The sequence below is a fragment of the Stegostoma tigrinum genome, chromosome 14, assembly GCF_030684315.1.
Source record: "Stegostoma tigrinum isolate sSteTig4 chromosome 14, sSteTig4.hap1, whole genome shotgun sequence".
NCBI classification, from domain to species: Eukaryota; Metazoa; Chordata; class Chondrichthyes; order Orectolobiformes; family Stegostomatidae; genus Stegostoma; species Stegostoma tigrinum.
Window position 1 is genome coordinate 76,268,305 of NC_081367.1, and position 25,774 is coordinate 76,294,078.

The 25,774-nt window shown below is 41.0% G+C and overlaps 1 protein-coding gene across 1 annotated transcript in view; it reads left to right on the forward strand.

Annotated features, from left to right (window-relative positions):
* The window catches only part of LOC125457461 (collagen alpha-6(IV) chain-like), a 251,677-nt gene that overhangs the window by 75,242 nt on the left and 150,661 nt on the right, over positions 1-25,774 (forward strand). Inside the window, exons 5-12 of the mRNA XM_059650850.1 lie at positions 8,530-8,664; positions 9,261-9,305; positions 9,513-9,629; positions 12,813-12,881; positions 16,427-16,462; positions 19,317-19,379; positions 23,232-23,267; positions 23,863-23,895. Coding sequence (XP_059506833.1) covers positions 8,530-8,664; positions 9,261-9,305; positions 9,513-9,629; positions 12,813-12,881; positions 16,427-16,462; positions 19,317-19,379; positions 23,232-23,267; positions 23,863-23,895 — 534 coding nt within the window. The remainder of the gene's footprint in view (positions 1-8,529; positions 8,665-9,260; positions 9,306-9,512; positions 9,630-12,812; positions 12,882-16,426; positions 16,463-19,316; positions 19,380-23,231; positions 23,268-23,862; positions 23,896-25,774) is intronic.

The following is a 25,774-nucleotide window of genomic DNA, read 5'->3' on the forward strand; positions in this document are numbered from 1 at the left end:
ATACACAGGCCTGCCTAGGCAGAACCAAGAAAAGCCGTGGAAATTAAGGGCTAGAGGAGAGAAATCTCTAATTCTTTATCATTTTCTGGTGCAATGCTTCTAGCTAGAATTATGGAAGAACAGTCTGCCATGAAAATATTGGACCAAAAGCAATTTTCAATATGAAGGCAATAAACATTCCTACTCCAGCATCCAGAGATTCTAACAACAAGGCGCCAGTGTTTCATTTCAGAGATGTGATCACAGGGTGAGAGATCAGTCTATGAGAGGGAAGGTTTGTGGAAATGTTGAAGGGGTTCAAGCTGTTGGGATGACTTTGGGACATTGTTACAGAAGGTAATTTGAATATTGTGTTATCTGTCATTCTCGGTTGTCTCTGCTGTCTCCTAGTGGCTATTTGAATTCATTTCCAGTAATTTCCGGGTTTATATTATTATTACCAGTTCCTCCAGAAATAAAATGCAAAATTGGACATTATTTTCTTTATCTTTAAATTATATCCTATCTTTTCTCTTATTGATTCCACCTACACTGCATTCTATTCCTCCAGATGAAAGCAGACAGGGACCTATTTGATAATGAAACAATTGGACAGAAACTGAACAGAAGCCTTGCTGTTACACATTGGCTTTATTGTATTTTACCCTCCTTTCCAATGACAACATGGATGGCATTATCAAGTCATTTCTCCCGTTAACATTGATGGAAACTAAAAGCTCATAATCCATCCTGTGTGATGATGATTACTATACTCCCCTGTGTCTTTATGAGCTTTCTGAGTGTAACTTGGCACCATCCTGCTGTCACTCCATTGTACAGCCAGCTGGTACTGTCAGAGGGTGAGGGAGGGGTGAGTACTGTCAGGGAGTGTGGGGATGTGCTGAGGGAGGGGGTGAACACAGTTGGCGGGTGAGCACTTTTATTTATGTAGATAACAAGGTGTGGAGCTGGATGAACACAGCAGGCCAAGCAGCATCAGAGGAGCAGGAAGGCTGACGTTTCGGGCCTAGACCCTTCGTCAGAGTCTGGTTTTCAATCCAGTGCAGTCACGTCAGTGTTGTCAGTGCTACTCTAGCATCTTAAATCTAATCAATAAAATGTGATTGTTGCTGATGACATCTGATAGAAACAGAGTGCAAGAGAGCACAAGCAGAGCCCACTGTCTGAGGGCAGAAAACATGCAAATCCTTTAAATTGACTCATGGAGGCCTAGACTCTATGTTTTGTAAACAGATATAAATCTAAGATTTATTTTCAAAATGGGCTGTGAGTAACAGGAAAGGCTGTAGTTGCTCTGCTCCTTCGCTTTCCTGCAGTCACTCCACTAACTACAGTCTGATATCTGCATGGACCCTTCACTTACAGTTACACATCCATATTTACTGGTTTACTAGTAAAACACACAATTTCCAGACCATATTGGTATATGGACAAATTCTGTATTGGGATTTCTTTGAGACCTCCTCACAGATGGATTAGAAACTGAATTGGACCAATCACATAAATATAGTGGCTACAAGAGCATATCCTGAGGCTGACTATCCTATGGTGAGTAACTCACTTCCCATTTCCTCAAAGCCAATCTTCCAGCCTCCCTCAACCTCAAAAATATTCACCCCCTTCCTTACTCCCCCAACAATGCTCAGCCTTCCATCCCTGACAGTTCACAAGTCAAAATTCGCATCTGTGGTGGTATGCTTCGCGCTTGCCTGCATTGATGCAGCTCCAGCAGTAACCAGCTGGCCATGGACCTGGACAAAGCAACCCACTCAATTTGCACCATATCCACAACCTTCGACATTCCCTGCATTTTGCTGCAGTGCATGCCATCTGCAAGATGCAGTGCAGTATCTCGACAAGGCTCGTTAGACAGCACCTTCCAAACCCATGACCACTACCACCTGAAAGGATAGGGGCAAACAGATACATGGGAAATACCACATTGCCTCCAAGCCATCATTCATCATTCTAACTTGGAAATATATCCCCTTTTCCTCAGTGCTGTCCAGTTAAAAATCTAGATGGTCCAAAATGTACTATCAGTGACCTTACAAACCAAGGACTACTGCAGTCCAAGAGGCAGCTCACCACTGCCTTCTCAAGGGCAATTAGGGCTGGGTAATAAAAGGCAACATCGCTCATATACCAAGCCTGAATAAATACTGCTACGTGGGTCAGAGCTGTTGGTGCAACTCACCATTATTCCTCTGAAGCCAGAGGATCAAGTTTGATCTGGGCCTTGCGCTCCGTAAGGCACGTACAGTTTACATGACAATGGGGCATGACCCAAATTTTAGTCTCAAGCATTAATCAATGCACAATTATTTTCTGTGAATTGATGTCAGGGTTATATTTAAGAAAAGGTGACAGTGTTACTCTGGAAAGTTCATAGCATGTTATGTTTTATTGTGAGGAAGAACTGAATACAAGAGCAAGGCAGTAATACTTCAGTTATACAGGGCAATGGTGAGCCACCTGTACTGTGTACAGGGCTGATGGAACAATGTTAATGGTTGAAAGCTGTCAAGATGGTTTACAAAGCCAAAACAGAAATTTCTGGGAAAACTCAGCAGGTCTGGCAGCGTCTGTGGAGGGAAAAAACAGAGTTAACATTTCAGGCCCAGATGTTAACTGGGATTTCTCTCCACAGTTGCTGCCAGACCTGCTGAGTTTTCCCAGCAATTTCTGCTTTGGTTTGTGATTTCTAGCATCTGCAGTTCTTTGGCTTTATTTACAGGACTAAACCCTGGAATGAGTGGATTTCATTAAAAGGAAAGACTAGGGAGGCTGTGTTTGTATCAGGTGTAGTTTAAAAGTGACAGAGGTGACGTAATTGAAACATAAATCCTGAGGTGACTTGACAGTAGATGTGGAAAGGATGTTTCCTGTTGTGGGTGAACTCGGGGTCTTTGTTCAAAAATAAGGAGACACCAGTTTAAGACACAGAGCAGGAAACATTTTCTCACTCAGAGGGTTGAGAGTTTTTGAAATTCTCTCCCTCAAAAAGCAGTGGATGCAGAATCTTTAGATATTTTGAAGGCAGAGGGAGATAGATTCTTGACGAGCAGGAGGATGAAAGATTATCGGGGATATGCAGGAATGTAAGAGTTCAGGTTAACATCATGTTAGCTCTGATCATATTGAATGGGGTTGATACATGCATTCTTTCTCAAGGATGTAGATCCAAGTGAGTGATGGAATTTGGATCCAGACAATCACGATTTCATTGGATGGAAGAAAACTTTGAGAGCCTAAACAGTGGACTGTTTTCCACTGTTCCTCCTGACTGAAGATCTGAATGTGGTTAGAAGTGTTTCTGTTCATGTGCAGTGTAGCTCCTCTCCCTAATTATGCATTACAAAGCTGCTTGGGTGGGCTTTGACAGAATCTTTATAGTGCATGCCATTTTGTTACAGCACATACCTGTAATCACCCAAGGGTATAGAACATGAGCCGATTGTTGATTTTTAAGCAGTTCTAAGTTCTTAAAGCAGCTATTCAGCTGTAGTACTTTCTCACGGAACAGGAAAAATTTATTTACAATCATCAACCACTTTTATTCACCATCATCAGTTTACCTGTCTCCTCTAAGGAACGTATTGCTGAGTATTGTATTTCTGCTCGGACATGTTGGGTTGAACTTCATAGACAGCAGCAAGGGGACAAAGATAATAAAATGTGAGGCTGGATGAACACAGCAGGCCCAGCAGCATCTCAGGAGCACAAAACCTATCGTTTCGGGCCTAGACCCTTCATCAGAGAGGAGACAAAGCTGCCTGCTGACCTGAAAGGAAGATATTCACAAAACAGCAAACAGGCTCCAATGGGCAGATAGAATCATAGAGATGTACAACATGGAAACAGACCTTTCAATCTAACTCGTCTATGCTGACCAAATATCCAATATAAATCTACTCCCATTTGGCAGCATTTGACACATATCCCCCCATTCATATACCCATCCAGATGTCTTTTAAGTATTGTAATTTTCTTTAACTCTGGTGTGGTTTTAAAAATGGTAACATCAGTTCAGGATCTATGGGATTGAGCAACAATAAAGACATTGGACAGGCTGATCAGCCAATCAAATTAAAGAATGATCAAACTTGGTTCATAATTCTCTTTTCAAACCACATCAGAAAAAAAGTGAAGAATAATTACAAACGCATAGAATTAAGGTACAAGCTAAAATGCGGTAAATAAAGTGTTAAAAATAGAACTTAATTTTTATTATTTTAAAAATGTGAATGTTTTAGTACTTCTGTGAGGGAATGACAGTGCAGACTTGCAAAAATGTGCCTTAGGTCAAGAGCTGTTATTTCTTGGTACAAAGCTCTAACAATGAAAACTCAGTTAAACCGTGTTTACCCAGGCTTAACATTTTCAACGGCTTTTGCAGTACGAATAATGTGTAAAAAAAATTGAAGTTCATGCAACTGTTTCAATGTTGATGACCTTTGCAAGGAATGTAGCAGCAAGCCCTGAGGAGAAGAAGGAAAGGATCATTTAAAGCAACTGCTAGTTTTCTACATTTAACCGCACATGTGTGCATACTATATAAGTTTCTTCTAGTTTAATCATGTAATAATGGCAAACACTGAACATTTCACCGTCATTCAATTGCAAATTCCATGCCATAATCCCGGAACTGTCTGATTTCAATGCATCAACTTCCTGATAACCTTATTGAGTATCAAGGCACTGAAATTGTATCCCAATGTTGGTGTGCAATGGAAAATAGCCCATGGACTATATAGTGTTTGTAAGTGTTATTAAATTAAACTGACCTGATTTTATATTTTAAAAAGGACAGAATTTTAATTGTCAGGGGAGACAGGTTTGGGGGCAGGCAAAGAGGTTGAAACCCTAAAATTAGTATTGGATCAGGTAATTGACATGATCGAGCTGGAATGAAGGCAAAATCTTTCAGATGCTGGAAATCTGAAACTAACGCAGAAAATGCTTAAGAAACTCAGGAGGTCTGGCAGCATCTGTCAGTGGAGAAACAGAGTTAATGTTTTGAGTTCTGTTTGACTCTTCTTTGTGTTCTGGAGAAGTCAAACCAGACCCGAAATGTTATCTCCTTAGTTCTCTCCACGGATGCTAACTGACCTGTTGAGTTTCTCCATTATTCTCTATGTTTGTTTCATTTCCAGAGACAGGAATCCCTGTGTGGAACTGTTAGCTGAATATATGTAATAATCAAAGAGGGAATTAACTGACGGTTGAACCTGGTACATGCGTTTCCAAACTGTGTGGAACCAGACAAGGTCAGTGATGAGTGCTCAGCAAGGAGTGCCTGAACAGTAAAGCTGACAGTTTGGCAAACCTTCAAACCATGGAAGTGTACAGCAGTTGTCATTTCTCAGTGAAATGCTGGTTCTTTCTGTGCTCTGAAAATATGTGTTCACTTCTTGGTTTCCGAAGTCTAGACATTAGTTCACCCATCTTACACTTCACACACTTGCATCTGTCCCTTCTGCACAAAAACCTCGACAACATTTAGGCTTCCGCTAAAAAGTGGCAAGTGACATTTATGCCACACAAGTGCCAAGTGAAGACCATCTCCAACATGAGAGAAGTTAAGTGTGAACCTGTGACACTCAATGGTATTACCATTACTGAATCCCCCGGTAACAACATCCTGGGAGTTATCATCAACCAGAAACTGAATTAGACTTGCCATATAAAACAGTGAATTCCAGAACAGGTTAGAGGCCAGGAATACAGTCATGAGTAACTCACCTCCCGACTCCCCAAAGCCTATCCATCACCCACAAAGCACATGCCAGGAGTGTGATGGAACACTTCCCAGCTGCCTGGATGAATTTCCTGCACTTTTACCTTCACCTGTCATCTCTGTCATCACTGATAGGATCCTCCTGGTATTCACTTTCTACTACATGAACCATCGCATCCAACAGATCATAAGCTGCTGTTTTCACCACCTCCAGCAGGATGTCCCCACCAGACACATATTCCCCTCCCCTCAATGTCAGCATTCCGCAGGGAGGCGTTCCCTCTGGATATCCTGGTCCACTCCTCCCCCATTCCGAGCAGTTCCCCACACCCCAAAAGAACCTTCCCCTGCAACTGCAGAAGGTGTATTACCTGCTCATGTATTTCCTCCCTCCTCACTATCCAAGGCTCCTGACACACCTGCCAGGTGAAGCAGCATTTTATCTGCACATCACTCAATCTAGTCTCCTGCATTTGCTGCTCACAGTGTAGTCTGCTCATCAATGGGGAGACAAAATGCAGACTGTGTGACCACTTTGCAGAACACTTACATTCTGCTTGCTAAAAATGACCCTGAGCTTCCAGTTGCCTGCCTCTTCAACACACCACTGTGTTCTCTGGCCAACATCTCTGACTCAGGCTTGCTGCGGTGCTCCAGCACAAGCTGAAAGAACAGTATCTCATTTTCCACTTAGGGGCCCTGCAGACTTCAGGATGCAATATTGAGCTCCATAATTTTAGGGCGTGAACACCTTTTTCCATGTCCTTTACCCACCCCCAAACCCTGGCCATGTGATGACATGGGTTGCTTTCAGGACAGCCAACCCATTCCACCCACTCATAGCTCCCATTCACAGCTTTTCTTCTTCCCCGGCTTCACTATCAACTGCCTCTTTGCTTAACTTTTCCTCTCTGGGCTCCATCTCCACTGATCTGTTCTTTTCCCCACCCTGCTGTCATCAGTATAAACACCACCTTTCCCGAGCAACTATCAGTTCTGAAGAAGGGTCTGATCTCTTAGATTGCAGACTAACCAAGACTTGAACCATAGCCTGAATAATAACCTTTGTCATGTTGCCTCGCTCCTGCTTGCAAGTTTGTGAGATTACATCTACAGCAACACATTATAAGAAAACTTGCAAGCAGGAGTAAAAGGAATGTGAATATGTAAGAAGCAAGTTATCCTGTCATCCTAAACAAAAATCTTTGAATGCAAATTGCATTCTTTTTATGAGTATATGAAGTAATTTGAAATGCTTATTTATCAAAGCTCCATCTTTTTGCTGTACCTATAAAATGTAGACAGTTTATGAAAGCTGATGTGAATCCACAGATTTTTGTTTGTTAAGGTGAAATGAGAATCCATGTTCTGCCTGATTATCTGCCATCGTGTCACTCTCTTTAGTGTCTTTGGATATGGCTTGAGATTTCTGTTACACACAGCTTCCAGTAAACAAATGAAGAAACATTTTGCCTTGACTTGAAAAAGCACACATGGAGAAAAAACCCTTTTGACTGCAGACAAGCAAAATATTTGTCCTTTTTGCATTTTCGGATTCAGATTAAACAGAAGTTCTCATTGGAATGAAGAGTAGCAAAAAAAAACACCCCTTTTGTCTGCAAATTCCACTGTTTATTTTGAGGATGTGATAAAATTCAAATGCAAGTTTTCCACTTTTTTCCATAGAACATTAAAAAAATGCTGGATGCATATCTAGGTGGGAAAGCTTGTAAGAGCTATGAGGAAAGGTCCAAATACAGGTAATCAAATGCACTGTAGAATATGGAATCCTGATAAATATTCTGATAAAAATTGTCATGCAAAGGAATGTAACTAGTCAAGAATGAACAATGTAACTAGTCAAGAATGAACAATGCAACATCTAAGATAAGGGATGTATCTTTGAGTTTTGCAAGGCTTCCTTTAGTGGAGGGAAGGAAGAATCGCTGCTGACTTTCTCACTGAGAGATTAAGTGGGTTGGTAATTTCAAATAAAGTGAATTCTATGAACAAAAGCAGAAGTTGCTGGATAAGTTCAGCAGGTACGGCAGCATCAGTGAAGAAAAAAACCAGAATTAATATTTCGGGCCCGGTGACCCTTCCCCAGAACTTCCTTTGTTCTAAGGAAGAGCCACCAGACTTGAAACATTAACTCTGCGGATGCTGCCAGACCTGCTGAACTTTTCCAGCAACTTCTGTTTTTGTTCCTGATTTGCAGCATCCGCAGCTCTTTCAGATTTTTTTTATTAATGTGAATTCTATATTCTATTCTTGGGAAAAACAAAATTGAATGCTTTGACATCCATAAGTCAGCTTAGCATTGAGTTTTGGCACTTTTCCCTGGCCTATTCATAGAATCACAGAACTGTGTTAAAGAGGCCATTCATCCATTGTGAATGCATCAGCTCTTCAAATGAGCTTATTACCTGGTGTCAGTCGCCCGGCATTTTCCCCCAAACCCTTGTATATTATTTTTATTCAAATTACCATCCAATGCCCACTTGAATGGCTCAATTGTGCCTGCATCATATTTCCAGGGAGTGCATTCCAGATCCTAACTACTCACTGTCTGAAAAGCTGTTTTACACATCATTTTAAATCAATGCCCCTTTTGAACTTCTTCCTTGCATGGGCAGGGAGAACTTCTAATCTAATGGATCTTCTCTCTGTTGTATCGAACACCACCGAAATGGGGGAATTTAACTGTGCAGTGAGTTTATTGTTGAGCTTGATTTGTTGCAAAATTGAGGTCTTGAAAAAAATGCCAACATATTTCCTATTACCCTCAGGGACAGCCAGGCTTACTAGGGAGACACGGTCCACCAGGTTCCCCTGGACTTCAAGGCCCGCTAGGTCCACCTGGAGCGAAAGGACAAAGGGGAGATCATGGCCTGCCTGGATTTCCTGGAATTAAAGGAGATGGAGTAAGATGAGAAAAACACATCGCAGCATGCAGAATGCATTAGTGCCCACCATCAGGTTTGATGAGAGTAACCCATTGCCAACCTGCTATGACATATAAATACTTGAAGGATAATTGCCATCACATTCAAACAAGCAGCTCAATGCTAGTTGGGCCAGAAACCGTTTTTTAAGAGGCATAGTTTTGTTACTGTTCTCTGTAACAGTACAGTCGATGTCCATAGCGCACATGGACCGCAGGGGGTTCAAAAAGGTAGCTCACTTCTGTCTTCAGAAGGGCAGCCAGGGATGGGTAACAGCACAGCCAGAAACAGCCACCAACCATAACAGAACTAGAACAAAATTCCTGCCTCTATCTGATGTTTTGGCTGACGATATTTCAAAGTTTTACAAATTTAAAATGAAATTCAATTTTATGTCGTTATATTTGATAATACCAACAATAACAGAGCTCCAAACACATGAAATTGCTGTGGACTACCTTAGGTTGCTGTTTGGTGGAATGAAGGGAGCAGATCAACTATTGTTCCTATAATTGTTAGAATGGTGAAGGTAAGGGCTAATTTACAAAATTAATTTAACTGTTTTAATTTTCCAGGGTGCTACTGGTGTTCCTGGCTTTCCAGGATTAGACGGAATTCCGGTGAGTATGCACTTGAATTATTTTCCACTTGTTGACTATAATGGAGCTGTGCTTGTGTGCTTTTACCTGAGAGACTCACCTGATCTATGCTTGCTCAGGATCTAGCCAGATGCAAAATTTTCTCATGCTAAGCCCTGTACAACAATGTGAATCCTACAGTCTCAGATGGCTTCACAACAACCTCATAACCAGTTTCAATTGCTTCAGGGTTTACCAGGGCTGCAGGGCCCAAGGGGTCCTCCTGGATTGGATGGTTGCAATGGAACTCAAGGAAACACTGGCCTTCCAGGGAGTGGGGGATATCCAGGAAGACCCGGCTTGCCGGTAAGAAATCTTTGTTGGAGCTAACCCTCAGGCAAGAGGATTTTCACCTGTAAAAGCTGTTCCCACGTGGTAATAGAATTGAATTGATTTGAATGAATTGTATTTAACAAATAAACGCAGTGACAAGTGAAGTATATCGCTATGCTCTAGTGCCATTTTGAGTTATAGAAGATTTTAAGATATGACTAAAATATAATGGAAAACAGAGTTCTTCCTCCCATGAGCTCTGCTCAACATCTGGGGGGGTTGGGGGTGGGGCTCCATGCCCACCAACACATCCACATCCATCCCAGGAGTCCTGCTCCAGGACCACCATCACCACCAACACTGTGCTGCCAGGAGCACCACACTGGGCCTACCCTGAAGCTGCCAACGCAACTACCACTCTGGCCGATCTGTGCCAGCAGTACCGATTCGGGCCTGACGCATCGCCACGACTGATGGACACCGGCAACAGGTGCCGCTCTGCTGTTGCTGGCATCTTGGCGCTGCCACATCGATTCCTGTGATCGGTTCACCAGCGTCAAAGTTGCTCATTCAATACAGCCATTGAGAAGGGAACTGAGTGTTTTTCATTCAGCAGGCTAAAGGGATATGACTTTGCTGAGAAAGATAATGAAAAATAATAAGGTCTTGAGAAAGAATCTATATCAAGGGAAGGGACAACTGTTTGAATGGCTTTTTCAAATTGATTTTATTTTCTTGCATCTATTGGACATTTTTCTTCACCTCAACCCCTTCAAGAACATCCCCATTCCACATGGAATGTCCTCAAAATCCTAACAGTTCACAGTTTGATACCTCCACATTCTATTTGACCCTGAGCTGATATTGTAATTTCATGTATTTTGTAGTGAAACGACTCTACCTCAGGTACATTTCCTGTCCCCCTTGCTGATTCTAAAACCACTCTCCATTTCATTTGTCATCTCTATGTGTGACCATTCAATAGCTCAAATCTGTCTCACATTATAGATGTTCTATTGCTCAATGAAACCATGAGGACCTGCACTTCATCTTTTAATTAGGCAATTCACACTGTTCGGGTTTCAGCATTGAGCCTAGCAATTTCAAGACTGTTATGTTGGCTCCAATTTTGTTTCATTTTTCCTGCAGGTTTTGCTTTAATCCCATTTAATCCCAGTTCTGAGGAAGGGTCACTGGACCCAAAATGTTAACTCTGATTTTTTCTTCACAGATGCTGCCAGACCTGCTGAGCTTTTCCAGCAACTTTTGTTTTTGTTCCTGCTATTCACGCCTCTGGACACATCCTCTGCTTCTTTTCCTATTCCATTACCATTCCTTTTGGCCTTTCGAGACTGCCCCCTTTATCAGTTATTTTCTCCTGTTTTCCACGCTATCAGAGATCTTGGTTTTTATTTCATCCTCTCCTTTCACTATGCTTAAAACCCAGTACATTTCTAACTTCTGAAACATCACCGACCTGAAACCTTGGCCAGGATTTTCCACTTTAGAATTACACAATGGCTTCTGAGATTGTCTTCCATCGGTTATGGCCCACAATGAATTTTTGAGAGTGGTCATCTAGTTTCTGACTCGTTTTATCAGCAAGTGAAGTCTGTGAAGATTTCAACCGGGAATCAGTGGCAGCGGGCACCAACTGGAGTGAAAGGGTCCAAGGTTACATTGAAGGGTCACGTGAGACTCCTTCAGCCTCTGCAAGCCAGGAGCTCTACAACTGGGGAGCGATGGCCCAGTCGTGTCATTGCTAGACTATTGATCCAGAGACCACAATAGGGTCTTGGGGATGGGTTTGAATTCCACCACGGCAGATGTTGGATTTTGAACTCAGTAAAAATCTAGAATTTAGACAGCCATGATCACCATGAAGCTGCTGCTCTTTAAGTAGTACTCCCTCTTTTAGTATAGTGTTATTATACTAAATATGCTATTGTTTTAGTTAATATAGTGCAGGGAGGTCTCTCTACTAGGTCCCTGTCTCAAAGTTATCTCTTTATAGGCAGGTAGAGCAAGGAATTGCTTTTATTTCAAAGAATTGTGTAAGATGAAATGCTTCTCAGTCAGTGTTATCTTGAACAGAGGACACAGTCACCTCACAGTTAGCTGGTCCATTGCAAACAAAACGAGGTTTCTCTTTGTGGGAGACTGTAGGACCAGACGGCATCATTGCACAGTAAAAGGGTCACACATTTAAGACGGAGATGTGGAGGAATTTCTTTTCTCCGAAGAAAGTGTATCTTTGGAATTCCTTACTGCAGACGGCTGTAGAGGCTGGATCATTAAGTAAATTTGAAGCTAAGGTTGACAGATTTCTATTCTGGAAGGGAATTAGGTGTTACAAGGAAAAGGCAGGAAAGTGGAGCTGACGATCATTAGATTAGCCACAATCTTATTGAATGGCAGAGCAGACTTGATGGGCTGAATGGCCTATTTCTGCTCTGGTGCTTGGCAACACAGGAGTTTCCTATCCTTCAAGGCCCATGGGTTATTGGACTGTGCCTCTTCATGCTACCATTTTCAATTATGAATTCATCTGTACACTGATGTTCTCTTATTAAGCAAATCTGCTTCATCTCCTCCCTCTCCTTATTAAGACCCTGTTTAAAACTGACCTTTTTGATCAAGCTTCTGATCAGCTCTCCTACAATCTCTGATATGACTCGGTCTGTTTCTCTTTACAGAGACCCTATATCCTGCCTCAGTGGCTGTGAGTTTTAGGTGTGAGGATGGTGAGCAACAGCAGGAGGGTGGAGGGGTTGGTGAAACAGTGAGCAACAGAAGGAAAGGTGGGTAAAGGGACTGGTGCTGAGTATTAGGATTGTTGAGAATTGTTGAGGGATGTACAATCATTCAACAGCACGTGGCAGCCGGAGGATATGTCCGGCAACAGGCTTCAGATAAATAGTGCTTTAGAAGTGGAACTGCAGGTAGAACCACAAATATATTGAATAATTCAAGACATCAAATAACTGTATTGGAATTAGCATGAAAATAAAATATTACAGGTATCACACTCCTTGGAAGTGCATGCTATATGCAGTGTTTTGCACGGAACCCTTTCATAGTGAATTATAACTAAAATTTAGAGTATGACTATCTCGTGATGTGAACAGTACTTTGCTTAAATGTCAGATAATATGAACACATGTACTACATTGCTATTCGATTTTTCACACGTGTCACGCACCATGTTTCTTTCAGGGAATACCAGGACCAAAAGGGCCAAAAGGAGATTCCATAACTGCTACCTTTCCTTTGATGGGTCCCCCGGTAAGTGTTCAATTTAATACACTGGTTACTGTCCACTAATTTTCTTTACTTTCCAATGTAATAAATGTAGGAAAGAAGATGATAACAGTGTGGGGCTGTGGCTTGCACACCAATGACAAAGTGAGCTGTTAGGCTAAGCATTTGTAGAGTAGAACAGTGAGTGTTCCATTCCTGACACTTCTACAAACCAAACGCATTTGAATCTGTGAATACTTTGAGTCATAGTTTTTTTAAATTTGTTCATGTGATGTGGATGTTACTGGCTATTTCAGCATTTTATTGCATATTCCTCATTGCCATAGGACCGTTACGAGTTATGAGCCAGCCACCTCACTGTGGCTCTGAATCAGTGCAGGCCGGTTGAGTCTGTATGGTAGATTTCCTCCCCCAAAGGGCATCAGAAAATGAGATGGTTTTTTTATGACATTTGACAATGGTTACACGATTGTCATTAGATTAACTTTTTATTCAGATTTTCTTTGAATTCAGATTCATTATCTACCATGGTAAGATTCAAACCTGTGTTCAAGAATGTTAAACTGGGATTTTGGATTGCTCTGAATCATGACATCACCATTCTTTAGCACCGCCTCCCAGCGATGACAGAATACCATTTTTAAAACACCATCATACCAGCTAACTCTATATAAATGCTACCTTTAATTTCAAATGGATTACAGAAGAAAAGACAAATGGACAAGTTGAAAGTGAGGGACTGTTCTAGGAAAAGAACCTCGCAAAACAAAGACGTAGCAATAGTCCAGGGTATGACTTAGCCATTAGTTGAAGATAAAAGGTATCAATTCGGAAACCTGTTTTTGATGTGGAGGAAGGAATGTTGGCAAAACACTATACTTCATGAGTTGGGACTTGTATTCTGTTAAAGCTGGTACTTCGCTGTATCTGCATGTTCAGGTGTCTGTGCTAAAATATGCAGACTTTTGAGAAACTTAGAAGGCAGAAGCAATCATTTGTAAGTTTTACAGGTTTTGATTATTTAAAAACTCTTCAGTTCCGAATTTTTATTTTATGACAATAGGGTCTTCAGTTTTGTCTGACTTAACAAGGAACGTGTAGCCAGTGTTTATGAATCAAGTAGAATTTATTAAAGATTTTCTAACAAAAATACAGTGAGGACAACACAGGAGTTTCCTATCCTTCGAGGCCCAGGGCTTATTGAACAATGCCCACACCACCGATGTCTCTGTTCTCCTGTCTCTAAAATGATGTTCAATTGAACTGTGTCTGAGAAGAATTCTATCACAGAAGCTACGGTAGCACTGTGCTGACAAATAGTGAGTTTTTAATTCTTATTAATAATTTGAAGGGTTTCTTATTCCTTATTAGGAAATAGTTCAAATTGACTCTTTCCATTCATATAAGGTGAGGATCATTTGATATCACCATCTACCTCTGTAACTAGAGTTATACTGTATTTTGTTCCCTAGGCCCCAAGTGTTAAACATTATCTCGTGTGAACAAATGTCACTTCCTTTTAGATACAGAGGATTGTACGAACAATGTTACAGTCCCTTATCAATAATGTCGTGTTGTAAACAATTCACCTCAACATTTCTAGGATGTCAAACTGATTAAAAACCAATCTTTCTAACAGACCATCAGCATGTCTTTTTAAAGTGAAGGTGTGTTCTTCTACAGTTTTAGTTAATTGATCAAGTCACTTAGCAAACATATTAACATACATGGTTCACATTTAAAGATGGATCATACTCAGATCAAGGTGCAGATTTCAAATGGTTTGCTTATTTCTTAAAAGCTGACATATTAACCTTGAATACATCTTGTCTCATTAAAACAGAGATGATTGCTTGAAGCCAGGCTGGTTGGCACCTTTTAATGACCATAATGTCGTCAAGACTCAATGGCTGCCCCTTCTGTTAATTGGCTCACTAGCAGAAGTTCAAACTAAACTGTTTAACTAGATAACTAATGCAAAACCCTGAAACATTACTTCAGACAAATGTGGAGCCCTAAAAAATGAATAGAGTATTAACATTGTACACATTGCAATATCTGAAAGGGAAGGGGAGTAAGAGGCTATAGATAAAAAAGTTTTGCTGTGGGTTCATGGGATCAACTGGAACATGTCAAGTCGATGCTATTTAAGGTTTTGGAGTAGATCTGTAGCTTGGGTTGTGGGTGTTGAGGTTATCTATTCTATTTAACATATCTTTAAAAATTGGGTGCAGGGAATGTAACTTACAACCCGTTGTAATGGAAGTCTGACTGTTGAAAATCTGAGCTGAAGTTTATTGCAGATTTGTTTGACTGGTAAATTAAGTCAATTGTGATTGGAAATTTACTCCTGTATTTTTCTGCTGTATTATTAGTTGGCAAAAATGAAATTATGCTTCTGTGTTTAATTTCCAAAGTCCATTCTGTTCAACAATATCACCTAACTGTTTGAGACACAATTCCAGCATTTAGTCTACAAGTAATCAGTTGAATAATTGTAAGCAGTGCAGAAGGTAAACTATCTGCTCAGAGCTTAATGCCTTAATCTGCTGGCTCACATACTAATAGTTCATGCATACACTTCCAAATTTGAAGTTGATTATTTTTGAAATAGTATGTCTGATTTCCAACTCCAAGGAGGTCACCGCAGTCAGTTTCCAGTTCCCCAAATGCAGACAAGGCAGGTACCCACTGCTGTGTAAGGGAGGCTGTTGTTCATGTTGTGAGAGCAGACATTGGTGGCCCTGTTTTGGGACCCCCTCCCCAACCCTGCCCACCTCCCCTGAGCTCCATTCCCAACACCCCACACATCCCCAATTTGACTCCATTCCAAGTGGAACGGCTGCATTTTAAATTAATATTTTAACTTACACTGAACACTACGGGCAATTTAGCATGGCCAATCCACCTAGCCTGCCCATCTTTGGCCTGTGAGAGGAAACTGGAGGAAACCCACGCAGACAAGGGGAGAATGTGCAAACTCCACACAGACAGTTGCCCGAGGGTGGAATTGAACCCAGGTCCCTGGCGCTGTGAGGCTGCAGTGCTAACCACTGAGCCACCGTGCTGCCCGCTCTACCTCTGTTGGGGTGGGGGTGCTGGGTCCAACCCATTGGCTCCAAATTGAGGAGCAATAGACTCAATAGGAATGGTTCCACACTAAGGGACAGATTAATATGAAGGTACTTCAGTAGGGAATAGTTAAACCCGGAGAAGTAATGGAAAATCGTGGTTGCATACTGGGAATCAGTGAGATATAGAGGACTACAAAGATAGATTGCTCACCTATTGACTATAAATCACTGAGTAACTCTAACACACAAATGCCAAAATACGCAATAGAAACATTGGGCAAAGCAACTATTTGTAGAGAACAACAGTTAGAAACTGGGCACGAGTGAAAAGCTGAATGGGGAGACTACAGATGGTGGTTGAAAATTGTGGGAAACTGAATTTACGCAGCAGTTGCCTGGTCAATCTGATTTGAATTTTGTTAGGATGACATTACTTGATAAAGAATGTTGAAATATTTAAAGATTAATGGATCATTTTGTTCTCTCATCAAATAGGGAGACCAAGGATTCCAAGGCCTAAGTGGCTTTCCTGTAAGTAACAAATAATTTACTCATTTTTGCTTTGGCTTTTCTCTGGCTGTATCTGCACAGCAGAGAATCAGGATCTCTCCGAGTCATTAAAAGATAGTGATGTGATGAACGCAATAATCAGCTTATGAATAGTGAAAGGAAGTTTTCAATTTGGCTGTCAATTAATCAGAGTCAGCTTTAATGTATTACTTTGCCAGCACTTAATTCTTCCACACGTTAACTGCTGTGATTATACAGAATGGGAACAGTTTTTCAATATGAGGCAAAGTCCAAGCGAGGGGAGAACAATGTCAAAGCAGGAGTGAAATGCAAGGAAATACTCGGAAAGGTGGTCATGGCAGAGAGAGAGAGAGAGAGAGAGAGAGAGAGAGAGAGGGAGGGAGAGAGAGAGAATGCTTGGCACAAGGATCAAAACTAGATGCACAGAGGACAGATCGGAGTTGTCTGGAAGCAAGGTTCAAGATTGAGCAGGATGGCATTCAGTTAGATGCACGTAACCATTTCTGAAGGTGGAATTGACTTAAATAGTAACTTTCCACCTATTTACCTTTAATTTTCAGCTATGGGACTTTTGAGACCTTCTGAATGTCTCTCCATTGTGATGTTAAATCTGACATGTTTAACCATTGGCTGTTCTTTGTACTAATTTATTGAATTTATATTTAACCATCACATGGTAGACTTACTACCTGCAATAAACAATAAAGACAAGAATAAAATATCTCATAGGCAAAACAGATTAATAGCTAAATGCTACAGATATTGGAAATCTGAAACAAAACCAGAAATCACTGGAGAAACTCAACAGGTCTGGCAACATCTGTGGAGAGAGAAACAGAGTTAATGCCTCATTGCACAGTCAGTTTCTCCTACCTAAAACAGACTGTCAGAAATCGTAACAATAAAGCTGGAAGTTCTGCTAACTGGTACCAATGATACTAATTAAATTTGTAATCAAAATCCAGAATTTACTCAGACCACAATTTTCAATCAAGTGATGAAATGCATTTTTTAGACATTGTTTGGCAGCCCATCTTTAATTATTTTTAACTGTCATCTGAAATTTAAGCTGAAATGGTAGACTTTGAATTACTTCAGAAGATGCAATTGTGTATATAATCAAATAAGGCCCATGTGTATGACTTAGCAGGAAACTGGTGGAATTAATGGAATCATGTATACTGGACAAAGGCTTTGTTGCTAATGAACAAGACAGGAAGCATTAATTAATTGGAAACACTTAAATGAAGTGACGAACCAATGAACTTCAGGAAGATTGGATAGATTCGAAGGAGTTTGGACCAGTTAGGCAGGTCGACTAAGTGTTGGCTGGTGGATTTACTGATAATAAGAGTAAACTTGGAGGCTTGTGGGCAGTACACCTTAGGGAGGATATATTGGCTTTGAAGGGAGTACAACGTTTACAAGATTTACAAGAATGAAACTTGCACTTCAGGGATTAAGTTATGAGGAGAGTTTATACAAATTAGGCCTGTTGTCTTTAGAATTTAGAAGATTAAGGGGTGATCTGTTTGAAGTCTTCAAGATGTGAACAGAAAAAGACAGGATAGATAAGGATGAACCATTTCCACTGTTTGGGGTTTCTAGAACTAGGGCCATAGTGTGAGAATTAGAGCCAGACCATTCAGGAGAGATTTTGGGAAGCACTTCTACACACAAAGGGTGGGAGAGGTTTGGAACTCTCTTCCACAAAGGGCTGTGGATGCTGGATCGGTTGTTAATTCTAAGTCTAATGCAGGTGCATTTTTGTTAAGTAAAGGCATTAAGAGATTTGGGTTAAAAGAAGGGATATGGAGTTAGGCCACAGATCAGCCATGATCTCATTGAATGGTGAAACAGGCTCAAGGGGCTGAATGGCCTTGATTTATGTTTTTATAGTTAGAAAAATTGAAACTGTAGACAGTAACAAGTTTGAATCAGTACCAGTGGTTTTAAAAAAAAGAATATGGATGTTTACTAACCAATCATTAAAAGAAATGTCCATATAATGTGAAAGTGCCATCAAAATACCAACTCAATGTACAGGCACAGCTTAGAGTATTTAATTTTAAATCAAATTAAATCTCTTTAGCTTTACAAAGGTCATTACCGATGCCATTATTCATTTTATTTCAAGGCCATGATTGATGATGAGCAGATTAAAGGTTACTGAAGAAGGGGTCAAGTTGTGCTGGACACCCAGTAGTTTTGTTCAGAGAAGCAAAGGCAGAAATTGTTGGAGAAACTCAGCAGGCCTGGCATATCTGTAGAGAGAGAGAGAGAAATAGAGTTAATGTTTTGAATTCAGTGACCAGTTCATTGGATTTGAAACATTAACTCTATTTGTCTGCACAGATGCTGCCAGACCTGCTGAGTTTTTCCAGCAATTTCTGTTTTGTTTCAGATTTCCAGCCCCTGCTGTTCTATTCATAGAAGGTTAGCTGGAACATTAAGCAATGTTTAAGTAACTTTTAATTATTCCCAAACTGTTTATGAACATTAGCCAGTAACAAAAAGAAATTTGTAACTAAGAAATAAATGAAATGTCACTCAAATGTCTCTAGTATCTAAGAGAAATTATGTTCAATTATTTAGCGGCAGAATTAGAATCTTAGAATGATGCAACACGAGAGGAAGTCATTGAATCACTCAGTACAGAGGAGGTCATTAGGCCCATCGAGTCTGTAGTGACTCCACTACCCTGAGTCATCCAGCCCATTGTGTCGGGACTGGTTCTTGAAAAGAAGTGTCCAATTATCCAATTGGCCTTGCATCAAATGCAAGGTATATCTTTGTCCTGTTACACTGTACCATCAATGGCAGACATAAATATTTTTCTTTTGCCCTCTCACAGGGTCTTCCAGGAGCTTCAGGTCTCCCAGGTTTCGCAGGACCAAGAGGCCCACCAGGTTTTCCAGTAAGTAGGTCACTGTTAGAATGAGACAACATCACTATCTTACACAAGGGGTGCCACTGAAATAAAATACAGCAATGACAACTTAACGCGAGAAGAGCAGCAAAGAAACCAGCTTTAAGTAAGATCATGATATTTTCATGAAAAGATGGTAAAATCCTGAAAACATGTTAATTTAGGCATTGGTTTGCAGCAAGACTTAATAGTAGCAAAGAGAAAAAGCAGGTGTTGATATTTTCAGGGCTTACTAAGGACAGTGCAATGTTGAAAATTCTTGAGCTGGTTAAGTCACATTTGTTACATTGGGAGTGCCTGAGTTTTATTCTGAATGGACTAAAGATAACATTCCACAGTTTGATCCATCCCTAGGATTAATGTACAACATTGATTTGGAAACAGATAGTGGTAGAGAAACTCAGCAGATCTGACAGTGTCTGTGGAGACAGAAACTGAGCAAGTGCTTGCATGACTCTTCTTTCGAGCTTCTTTTGAAACACAACCCTGATCCATCAAAGTCCTCTCCTCGCCATCATCAGCGGTCCATCAATCCAAGGATGGTGTCAACTCTAATCACCAGTTTCCGCTGTGAGTCTTTATGCACCTATACAGACTGATTCTCAATCTCAAACTATTTGGGCAAATTGTCTATGACAAGGTGAGATCCAAAATGGGGAATCTGCTTCCTTCTCTTTCCTTCTCTGTCACCTGTCTATCTATTGTTTAGATGCTGTGATACAAAGCATGAAGCAGTTTGATAAATAAGCTGTGGAAAAATTGGCCATGAGTCCATCTTATGATTTACGTTAATGATACCAAACATTGAAGAGAGTTTCAGAGTATCTTTGAAGAATTTTTGTGTGTCTTCCTGTGCATGTCCATTGGACAGTGGATGAGAATAGGACTGGGGCAGGGGGACTGTGGTTTTTGGCTCTGTGCGTCATCCATTTCTTTTGATTTTGCAAGTTTTTTCCTGAACACTTTCTTGTCCCATTTACCAGCATTTGGCCCATATCCTTCTATACCCTTCCTATTCATATGGTCATGCAGATTTCTTTTAAATGTTGTAATTGCACTCCTTCACCCCATAAGGCCATAAGACGTAGGAGCAGAAATTAGGCCATTCAGCCCATAGAGTCTACTCTGTCATTCAATCATGGCTGATAAGTTCCCCAACCCCATTCTCCTGCTTTCACCCCGTAACCCTTGATCCCCTGGATAATCACAAACCTATCTATCGCTGCCTTAAATATACTCAATGACCTGACCTCCACAGCCTTCTGTGGCAGTGAATTCTGTAGAGTCACCACTCTTTGGTTGAAGAATTTTTTCCTTATCTCCATTCTAAAGGGTCTTCCCTTTACTCTAAGGCTGTGCCCTCGGCTCCTAGCCTCTCCAACAAATGAAAACATTTTCCCAATATCCACTCTGTCCAGGCCTTTCAGTATTTTGAAAGTTTCAATTAGATCCCCCTCATCCTTCTAAACTCCAATGAATATAGTCCCAGAGGTCTCAAATGTTCCTCATATGTTATGCTTCTCATTCCTGGGACCATTCTCGTGAACCTCCTCTGAACCCGTTCCAGGGCCAATACATCCTTCCTGAGATAAAGGGCCCAGAACTGCGCACAATACTCCAAATGTGACCTGACCAGAGCCTTATAGAGCCTTCAGAAGTACATCCCCGCTTTTATATTCAAGTCCTTTCAAAATAAGTACCAAAGTTGCATTTGCATTTATAACTACTGACTCAACCCGCAAGTTTACTTTGAGAGAATGCTGGACTAGAACTCCCACGTTTCTTTGCACTTCAGACTTCTGAATTTTATCCCCTTTTAGAAAATAGCCCATGCTTCTATTCTTGTTACCAAAATGCATGACCTCACATTTTCCCACATTGTACTCCATCTGCCACTTCTGTGCCCATTCTCCTAACCTGTCCAAATCCCTCTGCAGCCTCGCAACCTCCTCAATACTATTGGTGCCTTCACCTATCTTTGTATCGTCTGCAAACTTAGCCAGAATGGCCTCAGTTCCTTCATCTCGATCATTATTATCTGAAGTGAAAAGTTGTAGTCCCAACACTGACTCTTTTGGAACGCCACTTGTCACTGGCTGCCATCCTGAGAAAGACCCTTTTATCTCCTCTCTCTGCTTTCTGCCAGACAGCCAAATCATCTATCTATGCTAGCACTTTGTCTCTAACAGCATGGGCCCTTATTTACTCAGCAGCTTCCTGGGGGGCACCTTGTCAAAGGCCTTCTTGAAGTCCAGGTAGATAACATCCATTGGCTCTCCTTGGTCTACCCTGTTCATTACTTTGATTAGATTAGATTAGATTATATTCCCTACAGTGTGGAAACAGGCCCTTTGGCCCAACAAGTCTACACCGCTCCTTGGAGCATCCCACCCAGACTCATCCCTCTAAACGCTACGGGCAATTTACCATGGCCAATCCACCTAGCCTGCACATCTTTGGACTGTGGGAGGAAACCGGAGCACCCGGAGGAAACCCACGCAGACACGGGGAGAATGTGCAAACTCCGCACAGACAGTTACCCGAGGCTGGAGTCGAACTTGGGTCCCTGGCGCTGTGAGGCTGCAGTGCTAACCACTGAGCCACCGTGCTGCCCTACTTCCTCAAAGAATTCTAGTAGATTTGTCAGGCATGACCTCCCCTTGACGAAACCATACAGACTTAGCCCTATTTTACAATACACTTCCAAATATTCAGCAATCTCGTCCTTTATAATGGACTCCAAAATTCTAGCCACGACGGAGTTAGACTAATTAGCCTGTAACTTTCCGTCTTTTGCCTTACTCCCTTTTCAAACAGAGTGTCGCGTTAGTGATTTTTCAGTCCTCTGGGACCCTTCCTGACTCTAGTGATTCCTGAAAGATCACCACTAACGCTTCCACTATCTCTTCAGCTATCTTCTTTAGAACTCTGGTGTGTCGACCTTGTCTATTCACCCCATCAATGCCTCTCATGATGTTACAAACCTCCGTAAGGTCACCCCTCAGCCTCCGACGCTCCAGGGAAAACAAACCTGGCCCATTCAGACTCTCCTTACAGCTCAAACTGTCCAAACCGAGCAACACCCTTGTAAGTCTTTTCTGAACCCTTTCAAGTTTTACAACATCCTTGCTATTAGCAGGGAGACCAGAAGTGCAGACAGTACTCCAAAACTGTCCTAACCAATGTTGTGTACAGCCGCAACATGATGTCCCAACTCCTGTCCTCAATGCACTGACCGATAAAACCAAACATACTAAACACTACCTTCTCTGTCCTGTCTACTTGGGACACCTGTTTTCATTTAGGAATTCCATCCTTAAGATTGTAATACATTTTCAAATTTATTTTAATTATACAGTTCATAATTAGATTTATTGTTTGCACATGCTTGCAATTGTCAGGAATTTATAATTTTATCATTTAGATGGGGAAGTTAACACAGAACATAGAACATTACAGCACAGTACAGGCCCTTCGGCCCTCGATGTTGTGCCGACCTGTCGTACCTATCTGAAGCCCATCTAACCTACAGTATTCCATGTACGTCCATATGCTTGTCCAATGACGACTTAAATGTACCTAAAGTTGGCAAATCTCCTGCCGTTGCAGGCAAAGTATTCCATTCCCTTCCTACACTCTGATCTTACTTTTTGATTTCTAATGGTCAGTGGTCCTTCAGCAGAGAGGTTTGAAAACTGCTACAAAGAAATGCTAGAATAAGTACAATGTTAATTCACCATAACATAGAATTTTTAAAAAATCTTCATTTTGTAGTATACCTAGAATCCTCACCTGAAATAAAACAATAAATTAATGTTTAGAAATCTTCTTTCTTTCTAGGGTTCTCCTGGTTTACAAGGGTTACCTGGTGACCAGGTAAGTTTTTAACTACATAATCAAAAGCAAAAAAATGCTGGAGAAACTCAGCATGTCTGGCAGCCTCTATGGAGAGAAATCAGTTAACATTTTGAGCCCAGTGACCCTTCTTCAGTACTGTGTAAGTTTCAAACTTGTGATCTTGAAATAACTGCACAGAGGCTGGAATCCCATCACCAAGTCACCCTTTATTCACTTGTGCACAGTACACTGGCTGAGACCAGCCAGCATGGAGTCAATCCCCAGTATAGAGGAGATTCTAAATCTTCTGCTTATAGCGATCAGCCAGGGCTTTCCTGACTGACCCAGGTTAGCGACCACAATCAAGGATCTCATGGTCAACAAGATCCAGCTGGTTCCAATCACTACAGATCCCTATCTTGTAATAAATAATGAATGCAAATGTTGCAAAAACTATATAAGAGATCAAAGTGTAAAATGGGGTTTGGTTGATTCAAACAGTACGAGCCAAGATGGCTCAGAAACTTTGAGAATCTTTTTATTTGAAGTTACTTTAAATATCTGAATTGCTGATTTAAAACCCAGTTCAGCGGGAATTTCCTATCTCAAATGTATATTTTATCATTTTTGGCAGGGCATTGGATTTCCAGGACAAAAAGGCGAGAAGGTAAGGGCTTAAATGCTTCATTCATTGATAATGAAATATTCAAAGAAAAATATTCCCTTTGAACATTTCTTCCACTTAATATCTTTTGAAGAGGCCAAGAACAAAGGCAGAATGTAACCTTCAATCAGTAAAGTTTAGGATATTGAAACAATGTTCTGAATTTTTATCATATAGCCCTAACTGATTGGAGGTTATAGGTATTGTTCAAATTGTTGCAATGTGATTGGTAAAATGGCCAATAGTTTGATTGCGGAATTATTAATGTAGTATTTCATTTTTACCCAATTCACTCAACATGATTCATTAAATATTACAGCCTGGGACTGCAAATTATCAGTTTTATTTCATAGTGCAGCTTGTTTGAAATGATAGACATCGATGGGTGGGGTTGCTGAGCTTGCTAAAGTCCGTTCGCAATAGCACTCCTGCAGCTTATTATTTCAGACAACATTGATTTTGTGTTCTTCTGCTCCTCGTCCTGTGGAATTTTGATGATGGAAAATCAAAAATGTTATTATTTAAACTGATAAAAGTCAACCTTGGCATAAAAAGATGTATGTTTGAATGTGAAGGTTTTGCAACAAGGTCACTGTTTTAGATCTTTTAAACTTTGTTTTAGAATAGACAAAACCACAGTAGAGAGATAATAAATGTTTGTCTGTTCAGTGCCTCAGTCCAGGATCAAGGACGAGTTAGATTCAAAGAGACCTTCCAGCAGGATTAAGTGCGGAGGAAACTTGTTTGTATCTTACAACCCAGTCCTCAATCTTTTCAAGATTTCCTAATCAACCTGTTCAGGGAATTTTATTGCACACCTCAGTAGTAGGTGGGACTTGAGCCTGGGTGTCCTGGGCTAGGGATTGGGACTCTACCACAGCACAAGAGCACCTCCCCACCTTAAAATCTTTTTGGAGCTGCAACAGGTCATTCTTACTGTTGTAAAGTGATGGCAGTCAGTCTCTTATAGCACATTCTGCAGTGCTCTCAACAGACAGGGGACAATAGAGGAGCAGATATGTTGGCAAATCACAGAAAGGTGTCAGAGAAATGGGTTATAGTATTAGGGGATTTCAACTTTGTGAGCATTAACTGGGATTGCCTTAATGTGAAAGGATTAGATGGCGTGGAATTTTTAAAGTGCATTCAGGAGAGTTTTTAGTGCCAGTAAGCACATAGGCCGACCAGGTATGAGGCAGGGCTAGAATTAATCCTGGGGAATGGAGCCAGTCAAGTTGTTGAAGTGTCAGTTGGTGAAGATTTTGGGGATAATGACCATAACTCTAAGTTTCTAAAGTCATTGTGGAAAGGGATGAGGATAGTGCAGAGGTCAAATGTCTAAATTGTGGAAGGCCGATTTCAACATCATTGGGCAGGATTTGGCAAACATTGACTGGGGGCTACTAATTGCTGGTAAGTTTACATTTGGAAAGTCAGGGTCTTTTAAAAAGTGGTACAGTGAGAATTCAGGGTCAGTAAATTCCTCGAAGAGTGAAGGGCAAGGGCAGGGAACACTGGATGTTAATGGGTAGCGAGTGTTTGATGAAGCAGGAAGCACATGTCAGGTACAGTACATTAAAAACAGGAGAGGCCCAAAAGGAGTGTAGCGAGGAGAGGAGAGTGTAGTTAGGAGGGGAAAGAGGGACCATGAAATATCTTGGACAGATGGGATTAAGAAAAACCCCAAGGCATTTTATATATATGAGGATTCCCAGGGAAAGGGTGGGATCTCTTTGAGACCAAAGGTGCGACCTGCAAGTGAGGTATTAGATGAATATTTGTCACCTGTAGCTAGGGATTTCAACTGGGCTGATAAGGTTCTGGAACACGTTAAGATTAATGAGAAGGTAGCATTAAATATTTTGGTAGGCATAAAGGTGCA